General features: G+C 43.8%; 1 protein-coding gene across 1 annotated transcript; it reads right to left on the bottom strand.

Moving 5' to 3' along the window:
- Positions 1-1,837: 1,837 nt before the first annotated feature.
- LOC311140189 (stathmin-2-like) lies at positions 1,838-13,420 on the bottom strand. The gene is made up of 5 exons (XM_084175133.1): positions 12,414-13,420; positions 8,783-8,881; positions 4,740-4,912; positions 3,902-4,093; positions 1,838-3,264 (listed from the first exon to the last, which is right to left on the bottom strand). Exons 1-5 carry the CDS (start codon positions 12,430-12,432, stop codon positions 3,205-3,207), a joined length of 543 nt encoding a protein of 180 aa, XP_084031259.1. The 5' UTR covers positions 12,433-13,420; the 3' UTR covers positions 1,838-3,204.
- Positions 13,421-13,707: the final 287 nt, after the last annotated feature.

The following is a 13,707-nucleotide window of genomic DNA, read 5'->3' on the forward strand; positions in this document are numbered from 1 at the left end:
GAGCCTGTCCTCCTATAGCTCCTCATACCAGCCTCCTCTGCCAGACAGTACAAACAGCCAATGTCCCTGAAATCTGATATGTTGTACCATGAAAGGCACAGGAGAGCAAATATTAGATCATATAAAAGACTGGAACTATCCTTGGCATCATTGAAACATCAACAGGCATAGTGAGACAGACTTACTGTACAGAGACACAGGGACATTATAGTGAGGGAGACATATTGAGATATGATGCTGGCGGTGTGTGACGCTGTTGTCCTGGGCCTTCTCTCAGTGAGTGGCTCCCAGGCGGCCCCTTTAACCTGTGAGGATCTCCTGAGACCACTGGAGCTGAGCGGTGTCAATCAGGTACTATCTATCTGAACTGTACTGTCTGTCTGTCTGTCCATCTGTCCGCGTGTCTGTCTGTCCGTCATCTGTCTGTCCGTCATCTGTCTGTCAGTCCGTCTTTAATTACAAAAGGCACTGAGCCCTCCGGCTCCTGTCTGTCTGTCCACCCATGGTTAGGGAGATGTGTTTTTTTGTTTTAGCTAGCCCAGTTATTGTCTATCTGCCTTGGGAAGTGGGTGTATATTGCTGAGAGTTCTGACCGTCCTTCCTGGGAGCAAATACTGTATACCTTTTTTACACAGTGCCTGGATAGAGGTCTCTGTGCCGGTCGGTACCCAGAACAACATTCCTGACATCGCCCAGTTCCATGGCGTCGGTATTCCACATCAGAATGCTTCAGGAATCGAATGCTTCAGGATCAACTCTAACTTTACTCTGCATGACAACAACACATGGACTTCAGTGATCCCCTTCCCTGTTTCTGAGGTCCTCCTGACGACGTGCCCAGACTGCCTCCTGACCCTGGAGAGATGGGCTGAGGATGGGAATACCTCTCTAAAGCTCTTCAGTAGGAGAAGGGAGCTCACTGCTGCTGAACTGGACTTCTTTAAGAAACAGGTGGATTGTCTCAGTCTGCCACCAGCGACGTTCACGGATCCACAGGAAGATCTCTGTCCCGACACAATTCCACTCTTAGAAGATCAAATCGATAAGGCAGTTGAGAGGGCAGTTGATATTATTTCAGAGATTCCAAGAATGATCAGAAATACATTTAAACATTTAAAGAATGCTGTTTTTCAGACATTTTCTGAGATTTTGGGTTCATGAGCAGTTGCCTCCTCCTCCCTGATTGGTTTGGTGCCCACCATGTATTCTACTGTAACCCAGGGTTACAGTACCTAACCCAGCAAGCCTGTAAACAGTCACTGATGCCAGCCTTGATGTGGGACCAAACTCCACTCTGCTAGTTTTGCTCTACATTCAACACAATAAATGCAGATTAAGACAAATATGACTTATACTATTTTTTGTTTGTCCCAATAATCAGTTACAATCGGGAGCATTTAAAAATACAATAAAAAATAATAATGGGTGATAGTCTACTTTAGCGTTTCCCAAACTCGGTCCTCCGGGACCCCAAGGGGTGCACCTTTTGGTTTTGTCCTAGCACTACACAGCTGATTCAAATTATCAAAGCTTGATGATTAGTTGATTATTTATATCAGCTGTGTAGTGCTAGGGCCAAAACCAAAAGGTGCACCCCTTGGGGTCCCCAGGACCGAGTTTGGGAAACCCTGTTCTACATTTTTACATTTTAGTTGTTTTAGCAGACGCTCTTATCCAGAGCGACTTACAGTTAGTGAGTGCATAAATTTTTCTACTTACATCACTCACAGTAGCCTACTCAACGTATCTTATCGACAGGACAGAGAAGTCATTCCTAAAACATCAACACCACTCATTATGTTTAGGTCATTGGTTCTTTTATTTGGCAGTTTACATGTTTCCTTGTCTTTAGCACAGAAAATAATGAGATGGCGCATGCCATGTTGACAGAACCCCAAAGCTTTATTCAGCGAAGCTTGAGACATACGGAGGGAGAACACTTGTACTGTAGTAGTCAGCTTGTGGAGGATGCAGGCAGATCGTTGTGACATATTCTAAAAAGAGTCATTTTAGTGTGCTGAATGTGGAGCATCCATTCTCTATCTATGGAACTACCAGAGAGAGGACGCTGATGATATGACACCTCACTTGAAACACACACACACACACACACACACACACACACACACACACACATACGTAGACTTGGAGTGAACATGTGCGTCTGTGTTAGTCTATCAAGCTAAAGGAAAAGGGGGGCTTTAGAACATTTTACTGGCCAAGATGTCATGTACGGTGGTGGTATGATGTAATCATAACATTCAAGTGTCCAGATCTAGTGGAAATAAAAGACTAGATTAAGCTAAAGTAAATCACCCGGGGTTGCATCCCAAATGGAACACTATACCCTATTTACTGCACTACTCTGGTCAACAGTAGTGCACTTGATAGGGAATAGGCTGCCATATATAGTCAGGGGTCAGTCTGGAGGAAGTGATAAACAGTTGATCCCTCTGGACACACACGTGGTTAAAGATGACCAAGCATATCTCTAGTTCCAGTTACCTCAAGCTCATTTGAGGACATGTGGACATTTCAAGCCGAGGGTTTGGCAGATTGTTAATGTGCGTTCATAGCGTGTGTGTAATTGTGTGTACGTGTGTGTGTGTGTGTGTGTGTGTGTGTGTGTGTGTGTGTGTGTGTGTGGGATGCCTGTCAGGAGTCTGTTAGCATTCTTCACAAAGACACAGAAACTGACATCATCAGAAAACAATGCAAACGTCAGCTAACAACCAACTCACAACACCAAAGCCTTTCACAAGAAAATATTTGTGGATTCAAATTTCAAGAACCAATAAAAAATGAGATAACAAACAAAACAGTTGAAATTGTACAACGCAGTACATTTGATACACTTATTTGCGCTCAATCAGCCTAGCCATCAAGATAGATTAAAAAATGAAATATTTACAAAATAATACCCATGTTTTCATGTTGTTGATTTTTTCCCCTTAGGAAAAAAAAATCATTCATTATCCAATGAAAAATACGGTTAATACTGATAGTGTGTGTGTGTGTGAAAGAGTTTGTGTGTGTGTGTGTGTGTGTGTTTGTGTGTATGGAGGGGTTGGGTGGGTGGTGTAGTGTGTTGGTAGTGAGGTCCTCCACCCTCCAGGTCTCCAGGGCTTGGTGTCTGCTGTGGAGTGACCAGGTGTGAGGCTGGATGGAGGGATGTGGTTGGTGGACGTTGGGGAGAGGTGGGGCTCACGCTGTCAGCTCTTCCCTCAGCTCTTTGTTCCTGCGCACCACGGCTGCGTGTCTTTCCTGAAACACAGGACACAGACAGACACTGCAGATAGAGAGTAGGAAGCTAATATCAACACTGGACAGGAAGTTATAGCTAAACTATATACAGTCGTGATGCACCCCTAGTGGTCTCTTAGAATTAAGACTATTTATTTTCTAGTTCAATCATTCTAATTCTAGATCACACCTTCTCCTGCAGGTGTTCCATCATGGCTGCCAGGTGGGCCTGGCGGTTCTCCTTGATCCATCTTACATTACTACTACTACTACTACTACTACATTACTCCTACTACTACTACTACTACTACTACTACTACTACTACTACTGTACTACTACTGATACTACTACTACAGTACTACCTTACTACTCAATTACTACTACTACTGCTGCTACATTACTACCTTACTACTCCATTACTACTCCATTACTACTACTACTACTACTACAACTACAACATTACTACTACTACAGTACTCCTCCTCTCACCTTCTCCTGCAGGCGTTCCATCATGGCTGCCAGGTGCGCCTGGCGGTTCTCCTTGATATGATCCATCTTACATTACTACTCCAGTACTACTATTACTACTCCAGTACTACTACTACTACTACTACTACAGTACTACTACTACAGTACTACTGGTCAGTCTTCTCTCACCTTCTCCTGCAGGCGTTCCATCATGGCTGCCAGGTGGGCCTCCCGGTTCTCCTTGATCTGCTCCATCTTCATGGTGAGCTTCTCCTCTGCCATCTTGCTGAAGTTGCTGTTCTCTTCCATGGCCTTGAGCAGCACGTCCCTCTCATGCTCCCTCTTCTCTGCCAGGGCCCTCAGCACCTGGGCCTCCTGGGACTGGACCACAGAGAGACCAGGGATGTCACCATAGAGTTAGAATCAATAGGACTGGGACTGGACCACAGAGAGACCAGGGATGTCACCATAGAGTTAGAATCACTAGGACTGGGACTGGACCACAGAGAGACCAGGGATGTCACCATAGCGTTAGAATCACTAGGACTGGGACTGGACCACAGAGAGACCAGGGATGTCACCATAGAGTTAGAATCACCAGAATGGTCAAAGCACCTCAGACCACAGTGTAATTTGACTGGTACATTCAATATGGCCGCCGCTCCATCCACCACGGAATGTGAACTTGAATGGGACGGCTGTTCTAGTGATTCTAATGATATGGATATTAATTATTATAACACACAGGGTCCTGGGGTGTCCTACTCAAAGATATAGAATTCTATACACTCTTAGGGGGAAAAAAGGTGCTATCAGACAGCAGGCAAAAAGGGTTATCCTATGGGGACAGCTGAAGAACACTTTTGGAACCCTTTTTTCTAAAAGTTATATTATTCTAGTTCTATTTCAGGTCTACTTCTCACCCTCCTCCAGACTGGACCACAGAGCAGTGATGTCACCATAGAAGTAGAATCACTAGATATAGAATTCCCTACTGCAGTTCTATAATTCTAGTTCTACTACTCACCCTCCTCCGGTCCTCAGCTGCCTCCAGTTTCTTCTGGATGTCCTCTAGGGACACCTCCCTCTTGGGGGGCGAAATGATGCTATGGGTCGCGTCTGACACCGGGGAGGGGGGCTTCAGAAACACCTCGAAGGCCTGGCCCGACGCCCGCTTGTTGATTGGCTTCACCTCCATGTCTGAAAAACAAGTGAAAACTTTCAGAGGACTACTTTATTATTTAATAAAAAACCATTTAATATACATTTTACATTTATTTAAACATATCATCTGTTTAAGATAAATATATTTCCTCCATCTTCACCCTGGTGCTTTATCCTTCTTCCTGTGTGTCTAGTTGTTCTGTGGTCTGGTCTTCTGGGGTCGGGTCTTCTAAGGTCTGGTCTTCTGGGGTCTGGTCTTCTAAGGTCTGGTCTTCTGGGGTCTGGTCTTCTAAGGTCTGGTCTTCTGGGGTCTGGTCTTCTGGGGTCTGGTCTTCTGGGGTCTGGTCTTCTAAGGTCTGGTCTTCTGGGGTCTGGTCTTCTGGGGTCTGGTCTTCTAAGGTCGGGTCTTCTGGGGTCTGGTCTTCTAAGGTCGGGTCTTCTAAGGTCTGGTCTTCTAAGGTCGGGTCTTCTGGGGTCGGGGGTCTGATCTTCTGGGTCTGGTATTCTGGGGTCTGGTCTTCTAAGGTCGGGTCTTCTAAGGTCTGGTCTTCTAAGGTCTGGTCTTCTGGGGTCGGGGGTCTGATCTTCTGGGTCTGGTATTCTGGGGTCTGGTCTTCTGGGATCTGGGGTCTGGTCTTCTGGGGTCTGGTCTTCTTGAGTTTGGGGTCTGGTCTTCTATGTTCTGGGGTCTGGTCTTCTGGGGTCTGTGGTCTAGATGGGTTATGTTGTTTTTTTGGTTTATATATGATGTCCATTTGGTCCAGGTATTTACAAAGGGGTCCAGTTTCAAACGGGTTGTAACTGTTATTTTTTCCCATATCTTGGATGCCGTTGGTTATGTTAGTCCCGTCCAGGATGGTTGGTTATGTTGGTCCAGTCCAGGATGGTTGGTAATGTTGGTCCCGTCCAGGATGGTTGGTTATGTTGGTCCCGTCCAGGATGGTTGGTAATGTTGGTCCCATCCAGGATGGTTGGTTACGTTGGTCCAGTCCAGGTTGGTTGGTAATGTTGGTCCAGTCCAGGATGGTTGGTAATGTTGGTCCAGTCCAGGATGGTTGGTAATGTTGGTCCCGTCCAGGATGGTTGGTAATGTTGGTCCAGTCCAGGATGGTTGGTAATGTTGGTCCCGTCCAGGATGGTTGGTAATGTTGGTCCAGTCCAGGATGGTTGGTAATGTTGGTCCAGTCCAGGATGGTTGGTAATGTTGGTCCAGTCCAGGATGGTTGGTAATGTTGGTCCAGTCCAGGATGGTTGGTAATTGAAGTGACAGCCAGTGTCTTGCTATTGCATTTTTACTTGCAGCTATTAAGATGTTATATGGCAGTTTGTCTGTATTGTTGAGTGCTTGTGGAGTAATTCTGAGATATGTTATATTATTTGGATGTCCACTTTAAACATGTATTTGAGTTAATAGATTATGTATGTCCAGGAAGGTTGTAATTTAGGGCATGTCCAAAAGATATGTGAAGATATGTGCATGTCAAACCATTTCATGTGTGTCTTGTGAATGTTTTTCTGCGGTGTTGGAATAAAGCATGAGAAAAGTTTCTGTTGGACTTCCATGTACATTGGACAATAAAATCATCTTCGTCAATTCAGGAGGACATCCAAAACAATAACGGTAAAATATAAAGATCTTCCAATACAATAAAGGGCTCAGCTCCTGGATTGAGCTGAAATGGCATCAGGTCAACTACAGTGACAATCAGACTGTAGTGCTTTGACTTGATCTGAAAGACTACGCATTGGAAGTAAAAAGTGTCGTGTGTTATGTTTCCCCAGCAAGAAAAAAACAACAATGTCGCTCAAACAGAAGGGGGAACTAACAAAGAGTCACAGACCAACAACCAAAATGAAACAGGTGGGGTTTTAAGAGGGGTTCTGAAAGACACTCATTGGGGTGTCCACTGAGAAAGCTGACTAGCAACAACAACTGGGACCTAAAAGACACCTACCATGAGCACCTACTAAATTTGCCCAAGAAGAGGCAAACAAATTAAAATAAAAAACTAAAAGACAGGAAGCAAACCAAAAGCTGGAGCAAAACGAAATCAGGGAAATCAGATAACGGATTGTTTGTCTAGAAATCAAAATAGGGAGAGCCAACTAAAAGAGTTAACCCTCCACATCTATCAAGACAACTAAAGGATTTAACCCTCCACATCTATCAAGACAACTAAAAGAGTTAACCCTCCACATCTATCAAGACAACTAAAGGATTTAACCCTCCACATCTATCAAGACAACTAAAGGAGTTAACCCTCCACATCTATCAAGACAACTAAAGGAGTTAACCCTCCATATCTATCAAGACAACTAAAGGAGTTAACCCTCCACATCTATCAAGACAACTAAAGGTGTTAACCCTCCACATCTATCAAGACAACTAAAGGAGTTAACCCTCCACATCTATCAAGACAACTAAAGGTGTTAACCCTCCACATCTATCAAGACAACTAAAGGATTTAACCCTCCACATCTATCAAGACAACTAAAGGTGTTAACCCTCCACATCTATCAAGACAACTAAAGGATTTAACCCTCCACATCTATCAAGACAACTAAAGGATTTAACCCTCCACATCTATCAAGACAACTAAAGGTGTTAACCCTCCACATCTATCAAGACAACTAAAGGAGTTAACCCTCCACATCTATCAAGACAACTAAATTAGTAAACCCTCCACATCTATCAAGACAACTGAGAGTGTTAACCCTCCACATCTAGCAAGACAACTAAAGGTGTTAACCCTCCACATCTATCAAGACAACTAAAGGATTTAACCCTCCACATCTATCAAGACAACTAAAGGTGTTAACCCTCCACATCTATCAAGACAACTAAAGGAGTTAACCCTCCACATCTATCAAGACAACTAAATTAGTAAACCCTCCACATCTATCAAGACAACTAAAGGAGTTAACCCTCCACATCTATCAAGACAACTAAATGAGTTAACCCTCCTCATCTATCAAGACAACTAAAGGATTTAACCCTCCACATCTATCAAGACAACTAAAGGAGTTAACCCTCCACATCTATCAAGACAACTAAATGAGTTAACCCTCCACATCTATCAAGACAACTAAAGGAGTTAACCCTCCACATCTAGCAAGACAACTAAAGGTGTTAACCCTCTGCATCTATCAAGACAACTAAATTAGTAAACCCTCCACATCTATCAAGACAACTAAAGGTGTTAACCCTCCACATCTATCAAAACAATTGGAGCACCAGGCCAGCCACTCTTAAATAGCACCTGGGCCAGCACAGGTGAAATACCTTCCCTCTAACGAGATGGCTTCCAGCAGAGGTGTAACACATACTGACTAACGAGGCGACACCAATCGGTGCGCCCTACGTGCTAACGAGCTATACGTGCTAAAGACCAACCTCAAAACATAAATGGAAAAACCAAAACCTATAACACTTTCCCCCTTAAGACAACAAATATATCCTATATTTTTGTTAGACAAGTTTGCTGACCACCAACAGAAAGCAACTTCCATTAAACAACATAATCAACTTAAATGCGTCGCTACTTAAATGCGTCGCCTTTTCCAATGTAAACATGGCATCTACTGGCTGTCAACAATTAAATACAAGACAAAACACACTTATTTTGTCTTTTATATATATATATATATATATATATTCTTACATGTGTATTTTTCAGACTCCCAGACGACTAGCTTGTTGCGTGCTTCTAGTTCTTACCTTCAAACTCACAGACGACCAGCTTGTTGTGTGACTCTGGTTCTTACCTTCAAACTCCCAGACGACTAGCTTGTTGTGTGCCTCTGGTTCTTACCTTCAAACTCACAGACGACCAGCTTGTTACATGCCTCTAGTTCTTACCTTCAGACTCCCAGACAACCAGCTTGTTGCGTGCCTCTGGTTCTTACCTTCAAACTCACAGACGACCAGCTTGTTACGTGCCTCTGGATAGAAGCAGGAGCAGATGAGGGAGAAAACAGACAGCTCCTTCATCTTCTCTTTGTATGCTGAGAGAATACAAACACACCAGACTGTTACCACGTGGAGGAGTCCAAAATGGCCTTCGGAAAGTCTTCAGACCCCTTCACTTTTTCCAAATGTTGTTTGGTTACAGCCTTATTATAACATTTATTAAATTGTTTTTCTCCCTCATCAATCTACACACAATACCCCATAATGACAAAGAAAAAAAAGGTTTTTAGAAATGTTTGCTAATTTATTAAAAATAAAAAACAGAAATATCACATTTACATACGTTTTCTGTACTTTGTTGAAGCACCTTTCGCAGCAATTACAGCCTTGAGTCTTCTTGGGTATAATGCTACAAGCTTGGCACACCTTTATTTGGGGAGTTTCTTCCATTCCTCTCTGCAGATCCTCTCAAACTCTGTCAGGTTGGATGGGGAGCGTTGCTGCACAGCTATTTTCAGGTCTCTCCAGAGATGTTTGATCGGGTTCAATCCGGGCTCTGGCTGGGCCACTCAAGGACATTCAGAGACTTGTCCCGAAGCCACTCCTGCGTTGTCTTGGCTGTGTGCTTAGGGTCGTTGTCCTGTTGGAAGGTGATCCTTCACCCCAGTCTGAGGTCCCGAGCTATCTGGAGCAGGTTTTCATCAAGGATCTTTCTGTATTTTGCTCCGTTCATCTTTCCCTTGATCCTGACTAGTCTCCCAGTCCCTGCAGCTGAAAACACCCCCACAGCATGATGCTGCCACCACCATGCTTCACCGTAGGGATGGTGTCAGGTTTCCTCCAGACGTGACGCTTGGCATTAAGGCCAAAGAGTTGAATCTTGGTTTCATCAGACAAGTCTGGTTTCTCATGGTCTGAGAGTCTTTAGGTGCCTTTATGCAAACTCCAAGCGGGCTGTCATGTGCCTTTTACTGAGGAGTGGCTTACGTTGGCCACTCTACCATATTGGCCTGATTGGTGGAGTGCTGCAGAGATGGTTGTCCTTCTGGAAGGTTCTCCCATCTCCACAGAGAAACTCTAGAGCTCTGTCAGAGTGACCATCGGGTTCTTGGTCACCTCCCTGACCAAGGCCCTTCTCCCCCGATTGCTCAATTTGGCCGGGCGGCCAGCTCTAGGAAGAGTCTTGGTGGTTCCAAACTTCTTCCATTTAAGAATGATGGAGGCCACTGTGTCTTTGGGGACCTTCAATGCTGCAGAAATGTTTTGGTACCCTTCCCCAGATCTGTGCCTCGACACAATCCTTTCTCGGAGCTCTATGGACAATTCCTTTGACCTCATGGCTTGGGTTTTGCTCTGACATGCACTGTCGACTGTGGGACTTTATATAGACAGGTGTGTGCCATTCCAAATCATGTCCAATCAATTGAATTTCCACAGGTGGACTCGAATCAAGTTGTAGAAACATCTCAAGGATGATCAATGGAAACAGAATGCACCTGAGCTGAATTTTGAGTCTCACAGCAAAGGGTCTGAATACTTATGTAAATAAGGTATTTTTGTTTTTTATTTTTTATAAATTTGAAAACATTTCAAAAAACCTTTTTGTCATTATGGGGTATTGTGTGTAGATTGATGAGGACATTTATTTTATTTGATCCATTTTAGAAAAAGGCTGTAACGTAACAAAATGTGGAAAAAGTCAAGGGGTCTGAATACTTTCCCAAGGTGCTGTAGTGCTTTAGCACCCTATTCCCTATATAGTGCAAAGGTAAAGCATAATATAGGGAATTTTAGACAGCCAAAGTCAGACACTATAATGGCACCTATAGGAGATAACATTGTCATTATGCTGTTTGTTGGCTGTGTGGAAATGCATAACATTCATACAGGCTTGCTTCACACTGACAGTATTAAAGCCCATAACTGATCATGTATTTTTGTTGAACTTGAGCGCTACTAATTAATTATATCATGATCTGATAACACTGAGCTAATGGGCATTAGCAGTATCCTGTGGGCAAGAGCTAAAGGCTAGATGCTACTCTCTATCTTAATACTGTTTAAATTGTAATTATTACGAGGAAGTAATCACTTTCTTACAGGGTTCAATAGTGATGGAGGGATTTGGAAGAGACAGGCTGTGTTCAAATTCAAAATGGCACCCTATTCGCATTATAGGGCACCACTTTTGACCAGGGCCCATAGGGCGCACACAAAGTCTCTCCCCCAACATCAACACCAAAATAAATTGTCTACCTACTGTATTACTATCACCCTACTGTATTAGGTACTAGTAGCCCTGCCTTCACTAAGGTACAGTATCAGAGAGAGAGCTCTGTCCGAAGAGGACTGCAGATTGTCAATACTGATTAGCCAACTGCTGCAAAGGCCAGCAGCGTGTGGAGCGGCCCATTGCTGCAGGGCTGGCCACTCTCCCAGCCTGCTGTCTGACGGCCTGCTACGCCTGCGTGCCATGGCTCACAGCTCAACACAGCCTGCTGCCACATGTCATCGTACTCACTAAGATTCAATAGAACTGCATGAATCCATATCCATTCCATAATAGAATGTAGGCCTTACAGCACATAGAATGCATTCAGGCTCTATGGAACCCCAAGAGCAAGTATTTCTAGGTACAACAGAGATCAGAGAACAGGAAGTAGGCCTATTACTTTTAAGTGTTGGCTATTCTATTCTCAGATTATACTGAAAAGAGAATCAACTCATGAAGTAATTTTAGAGGGTAATCAATCACGTTTACAGTTCCACTGAGAAACAACTCAGAAAAATGTCAAACAAGACATAAAATCTACAGCAACTAATTGTTTTCTCTCCCTGTTTATTGTGTGCTATATTGACATATAACAGTTTTATTCAGTGTAGAATCCTTCACTAAAACAAAACAAAATACTCTAGGCCTTATTATTTTTCATTAGCATTTCATGGCTAATATTGATGACAAGGCCCTTATCAATGTATACTTTTTGTTTAATATCTTCAAATGTAATCCAAATGTACTGTAATATAAAATACACACAACTGCCAAATTGAATAACAGCCAAATGATGGAATCAAATACATGACTAACTATTGTAGCCTAACAAATGAACCACTTAATGCAATGCATTGTCAGCACGCGCCGTTCATTCACCTACTAATTGATTCTCTATCATATTCGAGCTCAAACAAGCGATATAACCGTTATGACCGTTTACTTATAAAAGTATATAAATGAAAAAAGTCATTATATCTCATCCTGTCAGGGAGTGTTGAAATAGTAGTCAGACCGGCGCATTGGGTGGGGTCTCTCTGCATTATGCCTCTACTAGAGCCACCTCTGTATCACCAGCAGTAGGTGCAGAGTTGTGAATAAAACGGATATAAATAATAATAAAAAAGCAATCGCGCCAACACCTTAACCAAAATAAATCTTATACTTTATATTAAGTCATTACATCCATATAATGTCCAATCTAGAACAGCAGTTTTTGCCTGCAGTCCCTATGGGCCCATATACTGTAAAGAAACGATGAGGCGAATGCAGGTGTCGGCTTAGATCTCAGCATCCATCACTATAATAAAACCCTAACAGTAATCCATGCTGAAAAATCTTACTCGCATCCTTACCAATTGCAGTTTTGGCCATGGCTGTCTGTGTCGTAGCAGCGGGTGTTGCAGCTATGGTCAGAGTGGCGAAAATGTTGTTTTAAGGCACTGAGTCAGCGAAAAAGACAAGACCGGGGGCTCGGATCAAGATGAGAGGCGCGGAGCGAGCTGGAAAATGGGAGCAGTTGAATTATGAGCGGCTCTGCGCACGAGCAGATTGCTTGGCCACCCTTTGTCCTTTGACGCGCATCTCGCGTCGAGATCAGACATTCCATCCACAGCAATAGAACATACCTAGTGGTAGGTGACTAATCAAGAATAGCCAACAGTAAAATGTTACAGATGTACATTTCTGGAAAAACGTATAAAGTATTATATTTTGAAATGTTTAAATACTTACAAATACACTACATGACCAAAAGTATGTTGACACCTGCTCGTCGAACATCTCATTCCAAAATCATGGGCATTAATATGGAGTTGGTTCCCCCTTTGCTCCTATAACAGCATCCACTGTTCTGGGAAGGCTTTCCACTAGATGTTGGAACATTGCTGTGGGGACTTGCTTCCATTCAGCAACAAGAGCAATTGTGAGGTCAGGCACTGATGTTGGGCGATTAGGCCTGGCTCGCAGTCGGCGTTCGAATTCATCCAAAGGTGTTCGATGGGGTTGAGGTCATGGCTCTGTGCAGGCCAGTCAAGTTCTTCCACACCGATCTCGAAAAATAATTTCTGTATGGGCCTTGCTTTGTACATGGGGGCAATGTCATGCTGAAACTGGAAAGGGCCTTCACCAAACTTTACAGTCGGCACTATACATTGGGGCAGGTAGCGTTCTCCTGGCATCCGCCAAACCCAGATTCATCTGTCAGATGGTGAAGCGTGATTCATCACTCCAGAGAACGCGTTTCCACTGCTCCAGAGTCCAATGGCGGCGACCTTTACACCACTCCAGCCGACGCTTGGCATTGCACATGGTGATCTTAGGCTTGTGTGCGGCTGCTCGGCCATGGAAACGCATTTCATGAAGCTCCAGACGAACAGTTCTTGTGCTGACGTTGCTTCAAGAGGCAGTTTGGAACTCGGTAGTGAGTGTTGCAACCGAGGACAAACTATTTTTATGCACTATGCGTTCAGCACTCAGCGGTCCCGTTCAGTGAGCTTGTGTGGCCTATCACTTTGCGGCTGATCCGTTGTTGCTCCTAGATGTTTCCACTTCACAATAACAGCACTTACAGTTAACCTGGGCAGCTCTAGCAGGGCAGCAATTTGACGAATTGACTTGTTGGAAAGGTGGCATCCTATGACGGTGCCA

Source organism: Coregonus lavaretus, assembly GCF_964263955.1.
Source record: "Coregonus lavaretus genome assembly, chromosome: 13".
In the NCBI taxonomy this organism is placed as follows: Eukaryota; Metazoa; Chordata; class Actinopteri; order Salmoniformes; family Salmonidae; genus Coregonus; species Coregonus lavaretus.

Coding starts and splice junctions, on each gene's coding strand:
- LOC311140189 (XM_084175133.1), bottom strand. Junction 4,913..8,782: donor GGTCGTCTGTGAGTTTGAAG/GTAAGAACCAGA, acceptor CTTGTTTTTCAG/ACATGGAGGTGAAGCCAATC. Junction 4,094..4,739: donor CAGCTGAGGACCGGAGGAGG/GTGAGTAGTAGA, acceptor TCTGTGGTCCAG/TCCCAGGAGGCCCAGGTGCT.